This window comes from Cucumis sativus, chromosome 3 (assembly GCF_000004075.3).
Source record: "Cucumis sativus cultivar 9930 chromosome 3, Cucumber_9930_V3, whole genome shotgun sequence".
In the NCBI taxonomy this organism is placed as follows: domain Eukaryota; kingdom Viridiplantae; phylum Streptophyta; class Magnoliopsida; order Cucurbitales; family Cucurbitaceae; genus Cucumis; species Cucumis sativus.
The window spans coordinates 21,845,612-21,858,424 of NC_026657.2; the positions used below are offsets into that span (position 1 = coordinate 21,845,612).

Genomic DNA, 12,813 nt, shown 5'->3' on the forward strand with positions numbered 1-12,813 from the left:
AACACTCCATACAAAAACTCAAAAAGTACTTTTACGAACTTGTAAGAAATTGTTTAAAAAATAGTGAAGATTTGAACCTGAGACCTCTTGTTCACAAAACATACATGTGCTAGTTGAGCTAACGTTGACAATATGACTGATTTGGTTGGGATTTTAAATTGTTTCAAAAACACTTACACCACCCATTAAAATATGTTGGGTCAAAACAGTTGTAATTGCCGCACGAGGACTTGCGATTTCTTTAAGCAAAACGACCCTCACAATTAATGGATTTATTTGGAAAAGGCATCTCTCAAGGAGTAATTGTTAGAGATTTATACTTCAAATTGTAAATGTTTGTTGTTCCCCATCTTCCACACAAACATTTGTTCCATCGCATTTCTCTTCATTCATCCATCACAGGGTTTCAAACCTTGCCCCATTTTTGTTCTATTCCCCATTTTTATTTTGTCATGCATGTCCTAAAGTTCAAGAGTATTTAATGACTGCAACATTTTGTTTTAGCAATGGAAGATACAATTTTTTTAAAAGTTTTAAAAGTTTGTTTCAAATTTCAAAGGTATTTTTGACAGAGTCCAAAATTCAATAGTATTTTGAAACGTTTCAGAGTTCAGAGTACTTTTGAGACAACACCCAAAGTTCAAGGACATTTTTTATAATTCAACGTACACATAACAATAATACTTAACTTAACTTGGGAGTAATTCTAATAAACTTTCATAATTGTTCTTGTTTTTTTCTGAAATGTTGAAATTCTATCCATATACTTGTAACAACAGTTATAAAAAGTTGAGAGATTCACAGTACCAAAACTTAATTTCCTCCTTCCAAATCATTTTGATTGTGACATTTCAACCTAAATAAAACGAACAAAAAAAACTTTAATATTTTAATCTTCAAATCAAAGCCATTCAATCAGATTCTAATAAACGAATCTGGAAAAAAACACAATCTCAATCAAAATCCTGACCACATTAAATCAGGGCTACATTCCTAGACAATGATGGCTCAACAGCAACACAAAAGGTAATGACAAAAAATAAGCTACACCGCAACCACCCAATAGTTGTCCCTCCCTTCAAGTAATAAGTCATATGAGACATAGTAACTCACCAAAGAAAGTAACAACAACAATAATAATACTAATTTGTTATCATTAGTTTCATAATTTCTCATATCTCAGCCAAAACTCAAATCTTGTGATAAGATATGTGAAGTGAACACATTGTCACTCAAAAACAGTTGGATGCATGTTACAATCATGTTTTATATGAACATGCAGCCTTGTGAGAACTCATAGGTATAAGCTGTGAAGGTCAAAATTACATAAATAATCAATGGATAAAGAAATTCGATCTTTGATCAGTGGTATTTGCCATTCGGTGACTTTCTTTTCATTATCAAGGAAAAGAAAGGGGAAAAAATGGTTATATATAAAGAATCAATGGCCTGAATAGAGGTCAAAATATAAGACAGTCTTGAAGAGAATCAATACCATTCTAGCAAGCGACCAGGTAAAGGTCTTGAAGCTTTAAATTCCGAAGTTGTTCTATGCTCTTGTAAAGTTCTCACTTCGAACAAGGGATTGTGCTAAATATATGCAAGATGATTATCTGTTTTTTTTTCCCTGAAAAGAAAGTGGGAAGATCAATAGAAACTTTATATCAGGACATTCCATAATTTTCCTAAAAGAAAAATTCTGAATACAATGAAGATGGAATATTAGGAGTTCAAATGATTGTGAAATTAACTATTTTCTTTTGTCGTATTATAGGACGAAACAAAGAAGAGGATGACTTCATCCAAGTATATCAAGTAGTACCTCTACTCTACTGGAAGAAGTGCCATTTCAATTTCCTGAAGTGATTTTCCTTTTGTCTCCACTACATTTCTCTTCACAAAAATCACTGATATCAAGCAAAATGCACCGAAAACTGTGTACAGGATCTGGGCTCCTATTTGCTCCAGTAAGGGCAGGAAGAGTAAACCGACAAAAAAGTTTATCACCTGTTCATGTCCCAACCAGCAAGAATGTGAGATGTCTACAAGGTTTCTTTTTCCTTAACTTCCATAACTTTTTCTTGTTTGCATGAGAGGGAAAGACAAAAGAGAAGACGATAAACAGTGAAGGAAGCAAAGCCAAACGAAAACAAAACATCCAATGAAGTTCTTTAACAATTCTGTTTCTGTGGACAGAAAGTAAAGTAGCGAATGTTTAGCCGTTCCGTTCCACAAGTTTTATCACGTAAGAATTTTATCGATCTTCTATGTTGGGTATCTATACAACTGCTTCTTCTTCTATAAATTTTGTTCCAATTCCAAGGTTGTAAAACAAAAGTCAAATATGGAAGCAAAGAACAAAAGCACCACAGCAGATAAATGAACATCCTAACAAAGTCATATCAGGTTGAAACATAGTACCCAATGTACCGACATACAAAACGCCATTGCTTTTGCTCGAATTCGACTAGGAAATATTTCTGATAGGAGGAGGCTAGGAACAGGACCGGCACCAAGAGAAAACGTCAGAACAAACCTGCATAAAATTCATCTTGTGCATGTCAAAACAAACTTGGTTATGAGCCTATCTAGCTGGAACATCCTACATTCAATTATCTAGCTGGGCAATCCAAGTTTGCTGGACTATTAGGATGTTAATTACTCACAGTAACATGCCACCGGCAGACAGATAGAATGCTTCAGTGCTGGATGGGAATGAGCTTGCTCCAAACACTTGGAGGCCCATTGACACTACCTGGAACAAAACGCCCTAATGTGAGAAAAAAGTACCATTTGCAAGTAGAAAGTAAAACCTAATCGAGGCTACACTTGAAAGAAATTTGTAAACAATTTTTAGTTTTACCTAATTTAATGATCAGTCTCATACATGTTACATAAGTGGTTCATGACTTCAGTTGGGACCAAATGATGCTTTAAAGAGCATAACCATACATCTGTTATGATTACATAATACACTTAAAAGAGGTCCTATAGGAACTTCCTAAAACGGAAATTTCGTGTACAATACAAAAATAGAACTGGAAACATATAATCTAATATTTTAGTTTTGAAATTTAGTCTCACAGTTTTTACCAAGACATCCTTCTGTTCCAAAGAGACTTTTCCTGGAAAAGCACTAAACTAATTACCATGCCTGAAAAACTCCCAAGAAGCAGCACCCTTCTTCCAAGTTTATCCATCAGTATCATTGCAACAATTGACCCTGAAGGATGAAAAAAAATAAAGTATATACAAGCATAATCTCATAGCGGAACTGGAAGATGATCTCAGTCAAAGCGAACATACCTAAGAAGTTTGCTACACCTATACAAATATTTGCACGATCTGAAGGTACACCGAAACTTTTGAAGACAGAAGAGAGAAATAGAAAACAGCGTTTATGCCAGAGAGCTGCTGTAAAGCAAAAAGGGTTGAACCAATGAAAACCACTGCAAAATTTGACATGTAAATGTAATAATTTAGAGAAAAAAAGAGTTTCATAAAGAGTTCAAAGAATGTGAGAAACTATTAACTGAGCAGTGATTACATTGTATGTTACCTCTGTGATGGCGGCCATGGAGTAACTCTGATAACTTTACTGCACCTGAATCCTCTCCTTTATCAGACTTTGACAATTCTGCATATGCATATTTAACATCTGCCCCTCCCAAAAGCTTCTCAAATTCAGCCTCAGCTTCAGCAGTTCTTCCACTCTAAAACAAATCCAAAAAAGTTAGAAAGAAATTACTTCACAATAGAAACAAGAAACGGTCCATGAAAAGGAGAGCATGAAACAAAATACTTGCATATGAGTGGGATGCTCGATCATCAATTTTGTTACTCATCCAATAGATCTCATGAGAGATCAATACAGAATTGTAGAAACAGAAAATCATTTGAATTTGGTTATAGAACTTGAATTTATCCTGAAGAAAAAATTTCTGTGATTCTGAAATTATAAGCACAATAATGACAAAGAGCCTTTAATGGTGTAACTATTGTATCTTGTGGTGTCATATGGAACTGAACTAATTGACGGATTGAACCATGCCAGTGGAAGAAAAAAAAAACTAACAACGAAATGAAGTAGGATACGAAGATATGAAAACCTTGAGATGTTTACCAACAAGAGCGAGAGGGAAGAAAACAAACATAAGGGGATAAAAGGTTAACTAACAAAGAATTTCTGGGAAAATGACTCAAATACAAGATATATCACTTAACCATGGCATGACATAACAATGTGCAATTAATATATGTGCATGTTTGGGGGAAAGAAACAGGACCTATAATTCCTTAAACTTGCTTTGAACTCAACCAATTTATAATATAATCTAGCATAGCAAGTGAAGAAAGTAAACTCTCAAACACTAATCGATAAACTTCCCAAGAGCAATTGAAATTATGCATGGGACTATGACCTTGAAAAGCCAGTGAGGACTTTCTGCTGAAAACTCCATCAAAAGGCAAGTAAAGCAGCAGGAATGACTGATACCCAAAAACAAGCCGCCACCTGAAAAAATCTTATAGTCAGGAGAGCTTTGATATGAGCTGACATTCGTAGAGAAATTGAGAACTGCCCACTCTGGATAGATAAGAAACAAAAACTTTTATGTAGTCTTCTCAACCTCACATTTTCTCGGACACTACTTACCAACCTACTATTCCCTTGGCCTGAAGTCCCATAAATAGGGATCCCAGAAGACCGAGACACGATGAAATCTGAGTAAAACTCCCAAAAGTTCCTCTTACATAAGCTGGTGATACCTGCTCAAAATGAATAGGGAATAACTAAAATAAACGCAAAATTGGAGGCAAGATTTTAAATTTAATACCAGAGTATGGAGAAGTGTACAAATTTATCAGGCTATTATACCTCAGAAACATAGAGTGCTGCAACAGCTGGCCCAAGTCCCATCCAGTTCCAACAAATAACCTCCCAAGAAGCATTCCCCATAGATTTTTTGTGGTTGCGCTATAATCATATTTGTGCAAAAAGAATTACTAACAAAACCGAACTAATTTATGATATATAGTAATGAGGTAAGATATGTTTGAAACTTGAAATTGGGAGATATTATTAAAATGACCTGAACGAGGTGGTACATATGTGTGACATTAAAAATGTATTAATTGTAAAGTTAAAAAGGAACGTACAAGAATCAATATGATAAGTAAACGGCCTTCAAATCTTGTAAATTGCATTATATGACAAAAAAATTTAGAAAAAAACAGCTCATAACACTTCATTTTTGCATATTGCAAATTTAGCAAATATGACGGTAATAAGATAATAATAAGACGGTAATCTAACGGTAATCTGCTTTTAAATTTACTATTTTTGCAATTTGAAAATGTGAGTGACATAAGCTCTATTATCATAATTCTTTTTCATTATTTTTGCAAACTCCTTACATCTTCCCCAAATATTAAGAAGAAATATGGTTCCAAGGGGTGGATCACTCAGGAAGATGCTGCACATAATGCTCACCTCATTGATGCACCAATTATCATGGGTAATGCACAAAGCTGCAATGCTCTACGACGCCCTACCCCATCTGCAATCCAGCCACTGAATAGAGATCCAAGAAAGGCACCACCTAAACATGTACTTACTACGAGACCTTTATACAAAGAAAAGATTAGATTGCTCTTGTCAAACACAAATAAAAGTACCAAGGCCCATTTCATAACCCTTTGGTTTTTTAAAATTAAGATTACAAATGCTCTGCTCCCACCAATGAGTTTCTTTATTTTGTTATCCACATCTTTGGGATGTTGTAAAATACAAGCCAACTTCTATAAACAAAAAAGAAAGTAGTTTTTTTTAAAAAAAGACTGGTTCTTTTCTTTCTTTTCCTTTTCTTCTTGTGAATTTGACTATAGATCTAATTATTTTCAAAACTAGGGTCTACAAATCGTGAGAAAACAAGTATAATTTCAAAAACCAAATCTTTATCAAACAAGTCTAAAATATATGTTTTGGTAATCACCTTCTGCCAATGTACTCCCACTAAAGGCAAGGTCCAGAGAAATACTCTCTAACGTTTCATTAACTACACTGCATCATCAAAGATAAACAATTAATTGATTAAATCAATTTGAAAAATACAATGGATAAAAGAAAAGTAAAAATGATATACGGAATGGTGATGATTGAGGACATACCCAAGATGGTAGCCAAACAAAAATGAAGCAAGAGTCGCTACAACTACGTGCGGAAAGGGGCGTCTCCATGAAGGGTATCCAGTATGTCGCACTAAAACATATTGAGTAGTGAAGCAGTTAATATAGTTTCATACAACAAAATAATCATCAGAATCTTGACACAGGCATTGCTACCACACCTGAACCCTCTTGTTTATCGTAAGCATTTATGTGGTCCTTTGTCGCTCCACGTTTGTACGTCGAGGATACTTCCACAACATGCCGCCCCTCATGGCGTAATTCTAATTATCAAGCTCAAACTCAAAACCAGATGTAGAACAACTGCCTATTAGGAAACGGGTAACTAGTAAGCCCTGGAGACTGAAACAGCAAAAGTAAAACCGATAAGAGATCCTGAGTTCATCAGGATGTTATGCTATCATGTGAATCTAAGACCCAAAGGATCGTATATACCCAAATGGACAGTAACAATCGACAAAAAAACTCATGAATTTAGAGGATCTATCAATATTTTCAAATACTTCAATACAGATAAATCCGATAGTTACATAGACAATTGACCATTTCAACACAAAAAATGTACCCAACAACACAATTAAACAAAAATCGGAGGAAATGAGCAATGAGATACGAATGATTTAGAGATGAAATCATAGAGAGGTGAGAAGTAAGGTTACCTTTGAAAATCGCAGAAAAATAAAGCGAGAAGGCAGAGTGAGTGACTAAAAGGCAGCCGAATGAAGCAAAAAGGGATGGAGGAAGGAGGATGAGGGATGGAATGGAAGAGGAGGGAGTGGTTCCGGCATTGGAAAATGGGGAAAGGCGATGGGTGGCATGTAATGCAATGGAGTTTGAGTAATTTGGATTGAGTGGTAAAAGAAGAAGCAAATGGGTGAGGAGGAAGAAAGGGGAGTGATTCATGTGGTGATCTTCGGGAAGCTTGTGAGAGCTCGTCTCGTAGGCTAACACCTGTGCTTCTTTGTCGGAGCTGCCATTGATCATCTGTTGTTCTGCTCAGATTAAGCTTCTTGTAGCCCAATATTATTGTGACACCTTCAATCACAATGCCTGTTCCTTTCTCAATAATATTCCCGCCATCAAAGTTCTATAAAGTTTTTTGTTTTATGAAATTGTTACTATACTGCCAACACAAACATAAGAAATCATAGCATCATTACTTTGATTAACCTAAATATTAAATTATTAGTATGTCCTCCAACTTAATACAAGATTTCATGAAGTTGTATTATTACCACCATCACTAGCTAATATAGCTAGCCGTATTTAGAAAAGGTTTAGTTGCAACTTGGACAAAATAAGTTACCAAATTAATATTAGCCCCATCACCCAACCTTCTACTTTTGCAAAAACAAAATCATACCAAATACCATCATCAACCAAATAATCTCAAAATATAGCACAATTTTTTAAAATATTAATCAATATAATAACTATGACTAAATATTTTTTAATTCCAAATTTATCCTCCAATACACATGTTTCTTAAGATGTACATGAGTCGATTTGGGTTGGGTTGAAGATGTTTTTTGGGCTAATCTAAAAATTCATTTTGGTTGGGTTGACAACTCAATAGACCTAAATAAAATCTCAAACTTGTGTTGGATTAGGTGATTGGGTTATAACTTATTTTTTAAAAATTTTAATTATGTAAGTTTGTATATGGATAATACATTATTAATAACTAAATGGGGAATTTATGATAGAAACGAATAAACTATTTATAAAATATCGCAAACAAACTTAAATGAACTACACATGATTTAATGAACTTTGCTATACCTTGTAAATGTTTATAATATTTAAAAATGTCTAACTAAAATCTTATTAAATTCAAATATAAAATATCAAATATCTATAATATTTAATACAAATTTTAAACCCACACAAATATCATAACAATTTTAAAAGATTTTTTTTAAATTCACATATTAATCAATAAAAGTAGTCAGTTTCCAACCAAAAAAAAAAAAAAAAGCGTATACATATATTATTAGTATATATATGTTTTGGTTTGGACAACCCAAATTTCCTTTTATCCAACCCACAATCTAACCCAACCCGACAAAAGTAGAAAATGTTTAACCGAACCTAACTCAACAACAAAATTAACTCAATCCAACCTTTACATTTTGGGTTGGGTAGTCCTAGATTGTTTGGGTTGTCGGTTATTTGAACACCTCTATGCGTGCTTTTCCATCACTAGATAGTAATCGATAATATGTTTCTTAGACAGTAGTTATCAATGATATCAGCTACCTATCTGTGATATTAATTGAATGCAGTTATATTAATAATATCACATTTCTTAAATTGAAAATTATCGCTAATGACAACACCACTAGTAGCAATTATCAGCAATTTGATAGCACAAGTACTCCCAAACTAAAAGTTATATATCACTAATAGCAATCTATCAATAATATTCATTGATAGCAGCTATTAGTGGTAGCAATTACCAATTTTTATGTACGTTAATATATTCTATTATTTCAAACTTAAATGTTATTTATGTAATTAGTCCTTCACAAAAATAGCAAAACAAAACAATACAATACAAATAAACAACACAACTAAAAACTCATCCCACAATTCAAAACAAAAATCTAAAAAAAGTACGGATACACTTAATACATTAGTCACCTAATACACTTGATACCTCTAATACCTTTGTACTATTTGATACACAACCAATATATGTTTGTCATGTTTAATAACCTTTATACACACTTGAATTAAAATGGTACACTTAAAATTTTAAAAGAATCTCGAACTTCTTCTTTGAACGCAAAAGATCCCCTCCCCTGTCAATCATGGATCACAACTTGTTTTTCTTTTTCTTTCTCACGACCTGTCTCTTTATGCATAATAGATTCATTTATGCGTAAGTGCATGAATGCTTTTGCTAATTATTTTAATTTGAGAAACATTAAAACATAGAACTAAACTAACACAAAATAAATATTTCGTCCCAATAAGTTTGCTTTATAAGAATAAAAGGTAAAACTAATGGAGAAAGCTTACCCTCGAAGATCTTTTTCCTTTTCGTGTAATTCTCTCTTCTAAACCCCTTGAGCATATATAAATTTCCATGCAGGATTCAACGAGACACTGTTACAAGAAAAGTCACTTCTATGTCTCTAGTATAATTCGAAGCTTGAGAGAAACCTTTTAAAAGTATAAAATGAAAGTAAGAGATTTTTTGTAACGAAAGATCGAATTTTCTTTTTCCATCGCAGAGCACACACCCAATCTAGTGATCATTTGTAGAGTTAATATTAGAAGAGGGTTTACCCTTTCTCTAACACACCACCACTTTCTTTTCACCTTAGGGAGTTAGTGTTTAATTAAAAAAATATTTAAATGAATATAAGTCAATTAAAAATATTTAATTAAAATAATGTTTAATAAATCTAATTTCTTAAATATGATGTCTAAATCATGTTGAAAAAGATCTATCAATTTTATTTACATCAATAATTTTAATCTATAGTTATAATATTAAGAAAAATTATTATAAATGGCAAAAACACACGGATGTTTATAAAATATAGTAAAAATTTAGAGTTGTCTATTCGTGTCTATCAACAAATAATAAATAGATTTTAAAATTTTAGATTAGTCAAATTAGTTTCTATAAAATCTAAAATTTTGCTCTATTTTATAAATATTTTGATTCATCTTGCTATTTTCAAAATACTCCTAATATAAATCTAATTTATATTTTTAAATGTTTAAATCTCATTCAAATATTTATTTTTGTCGTATAAATAAGTTGAATTTTGAGTCCAAACTTCAAAAAATTAACATTATATATAATGTATTCATATACAGTTTAGTGTATCATATATACAATTATCTTCTTTTATTATTTGAACTATTTAAATTCATTAAAAATTTTAACAATTCCATTTTTATATCTTTAGTGAGCTAGCAATAACACCTAATGAATTTAGTATTAGAAACTCTAAAAATACGAAATTAATTAATTAAATTATTCAATATTCATTAACTACACGTTATTTCACAAAAGACTCATGGGTGGAACATCTCTTCACACACTTTATATATATTTTTTTGTGTGTGGACTTAACCGACGAATCTATCTTTTTCGAGTCCTTCAATAATTACTGCTGGGTCAAATTATCGTTTTATTCTTATATAAGCATCACTAGTTCTTAAGTCCATTAATCTTCTATGAACGTCGACCCAATTTATATGATCCTACCATAAACAAAGTTTTCCAATGAGAAGAAAGGGGTCCCATTGTTCAAGAGGCAACTTCAATACTTAAAAACAACTCATTCACTTCCCTAAAGACACGAATGAGTAAATTTCATTTTTTTTGTAGAGTCGTGTCTCAAAAATTGTATGATAAGCTTATTGAGTCAACAATCGTGTCATACACTCTCACCAATATAAATCAAAGAACAATTTCTTATAAGCAGAAGTTCATAACTCAGGTAGGATTGAGATATTGAATTACCTAGGTCATTTAATAAAGTATCAATTTTTTCAGAGATTAATGATTTTGTAGTCTGGAACTAATACTCACACTCATGTGTCAATTACATGAACAACTTTGAATCACATCCTTTGTAATAGTAATATTTACAAAGTGAGTCATATCCATAGCGTTACTAGGATGAGGTGTCCAAAACCTTACCCATAGATACTATTAGACCTTTTAGATTATTATTATTTGAATATGATTCACTACATGTGTTCAACACGTATTGTTTCGTTCTCATCAAATAACCATGAATCTTTAGTTTATTAGATTATTTAATGCAAGACCAATGAGTAAAATAATATATTTTTTATTTTATTAACAAATAAATAATTTTTATATGAATAAATAACCGATTTAGGACCTAAATCTCAACAACTAAATGGTCCTCTCCAAGCTAGGAATCAAAATCATAGCTATAACTAAAACTTACTCTTCTCAGATTAAGCATGGTGTTGATATAATTTGTGGGATAAAACCTACAACATGGATTGCCTGGACGAACAAACATACTAGTACTAAGGGACAATTAAATCTACTATCATGTTAATCTTAAAATTAGTTCAATCAAGTAATAGAAAACAAGAACAAATAAAGAACTTAAGAACGTTAAAAAGAAAAATCTCATTAAACCATAGAATACGAAAAGATCTTATTAAACCATGGAGAATATGCACACCAATAAATAAAAATTACAAAGCAAAGTATGAAGAAACATGGGTTTTTGGCCAAGAATGGCCAAAATGAAGCCTAATGGTGAAAATAGCTAAATCTCTTCTGCTCTAACCTAAAAACAAAGAATATAAATATTTATATAACAGTATATTGTTTGTGTCTAGGGTGAAGTAATGTGGCGACACTAACTGGAACATGCATGCAAACTTGAAGCGCAATATGTTATGCTCTTTGCCTTTAAGCGTTGTGCACAGTTGTATTACTACACTACACAACGCCTTACTTTATGGTCATTTTTGTCATTTTAACATTCTCTCTTAGTTAGATGCATTTAACTTTTATTGGCCTGACCTATTTTTTGCTTAATTCTGTCACTAATGTCCCATTTAGACACTTAAAACCTATATTAAAAATAGTCAAATAAACACAAACAATCTCACTTTTAAATTGAACGTGGGAACGTGAACGTGAATAAAAGAAAATAGTTTTAAATTATTAAATCATATTCTTTAATGGTATATATAGCATTTTTGGTTATTTAACACTAACAAAAAAACCATTTTTGAACGTTAATAAAAAAAACTATTTTTAGTATATAGCAAACGAAACAACAAGCTTATATATAAAAACACTCCTTCTAAAAGTATAGTCAAACGTACGAGTAATTTTAAAATTTTTTATCAAAAGCAATTGAATTAAAATGATCTTTTACAATCCAAACAAAGATAATCGTCTAAGATTTAGATCAAAGTAACTTCATATATACTTTTTCTAATAATTGAAGCAGAGATTGCACATGAGGCATTCTAAAAAGATCCCACAATATAATAATATTAATATAAAATATAGATGTGAGAAATTTACTATTTTAATGTAGTGGAACCTGTAAAAGGGAAATGACAAGTGTTGAGTGTTCACAAATCAATATTTTTATTGTAGTAAAAGAAAGACAGTGCAATGTTTACTCTAAGAATACAGTAGCTAGGCAAGATTTTCAATGTGTGTGTAAAGAATTTCCAGTATTAGGAAGAGTCTTTCATTGACAACTGCCATGGGTGAACTTTATGGAGCTACGATTTGGGCAATATGATTTTTTTGAAGACATTAAGTAGTTTATATATAGAGTCAATCAATGGATAAGTTGAACAAGCCTACTGGAATTGTGTCTTACAATTTTATATGATTTTTGTTCATATAAATATCAGGTTCCTTAAATACACAATTCATATTATTTTGTTGTTCTTGCCTTGCATTATAATGTAATAAGGTTGTTCTGTTTATTATGTTACATTAATTAAATTGGTAGGTCTTTACGTATGAGATTGTCATATTGCTTAGTGGACAGGTTGTAGTATGCTTTTAGTGATGCTATATCATGCATCATGTGTTCAAGTTGCACCGTACTCATTTGGATTTAGGATAATTTACAAATAGGTGTTTGA

The 12,813-nt window shown here is 31.9% G+C and overlaps 1 protein-coding gene across 1 annotated transcript; it reads right to left on the reverse strand.

Moving 5' to 3' along the window:
• Window positions 1-1,132: 1,132 nt before the first annotated feature.
• Window positions 1,133-6,434, reverse strand: LOC116401667 (probable plastidic glucose transporter 3). The gene is given in 18 exon segments (XM_031882996.1): window positions 1,133-1,627; window positions 1,823-2,007; window positions 2,422-2,536; window positions 2,667-2,755; window positions 3,150-3,223; window positions 3,307-3,381; window positions 3,384-3,449; window positions 3,560-3,713; window positions 4,422-4,465; window positions 4,468-4,506; window positions 4,509-4,513; window positions 4,655-4,767; window positions 4,877-4,917; window positions 4,920-4,975; window positions 5,492-5,624; window positions 5,994-6,061; window positions 6,169-6,259; window positions 6,348-6,434. Coding segments are annotated over 14 exon segments (1,077 nt in total). The 5' UTR covers window positions 5,515-5,624; window positions 5,994-6,061; window positions 6,169-6,259; window positions 6,348-6,434; the 3' UTR covers window positions 1,133-1,627; window positions 1,823-1,824.
• Between the last annotated feature and the right edge of the window lie 6,379 nt (window positions 6,435-12,813).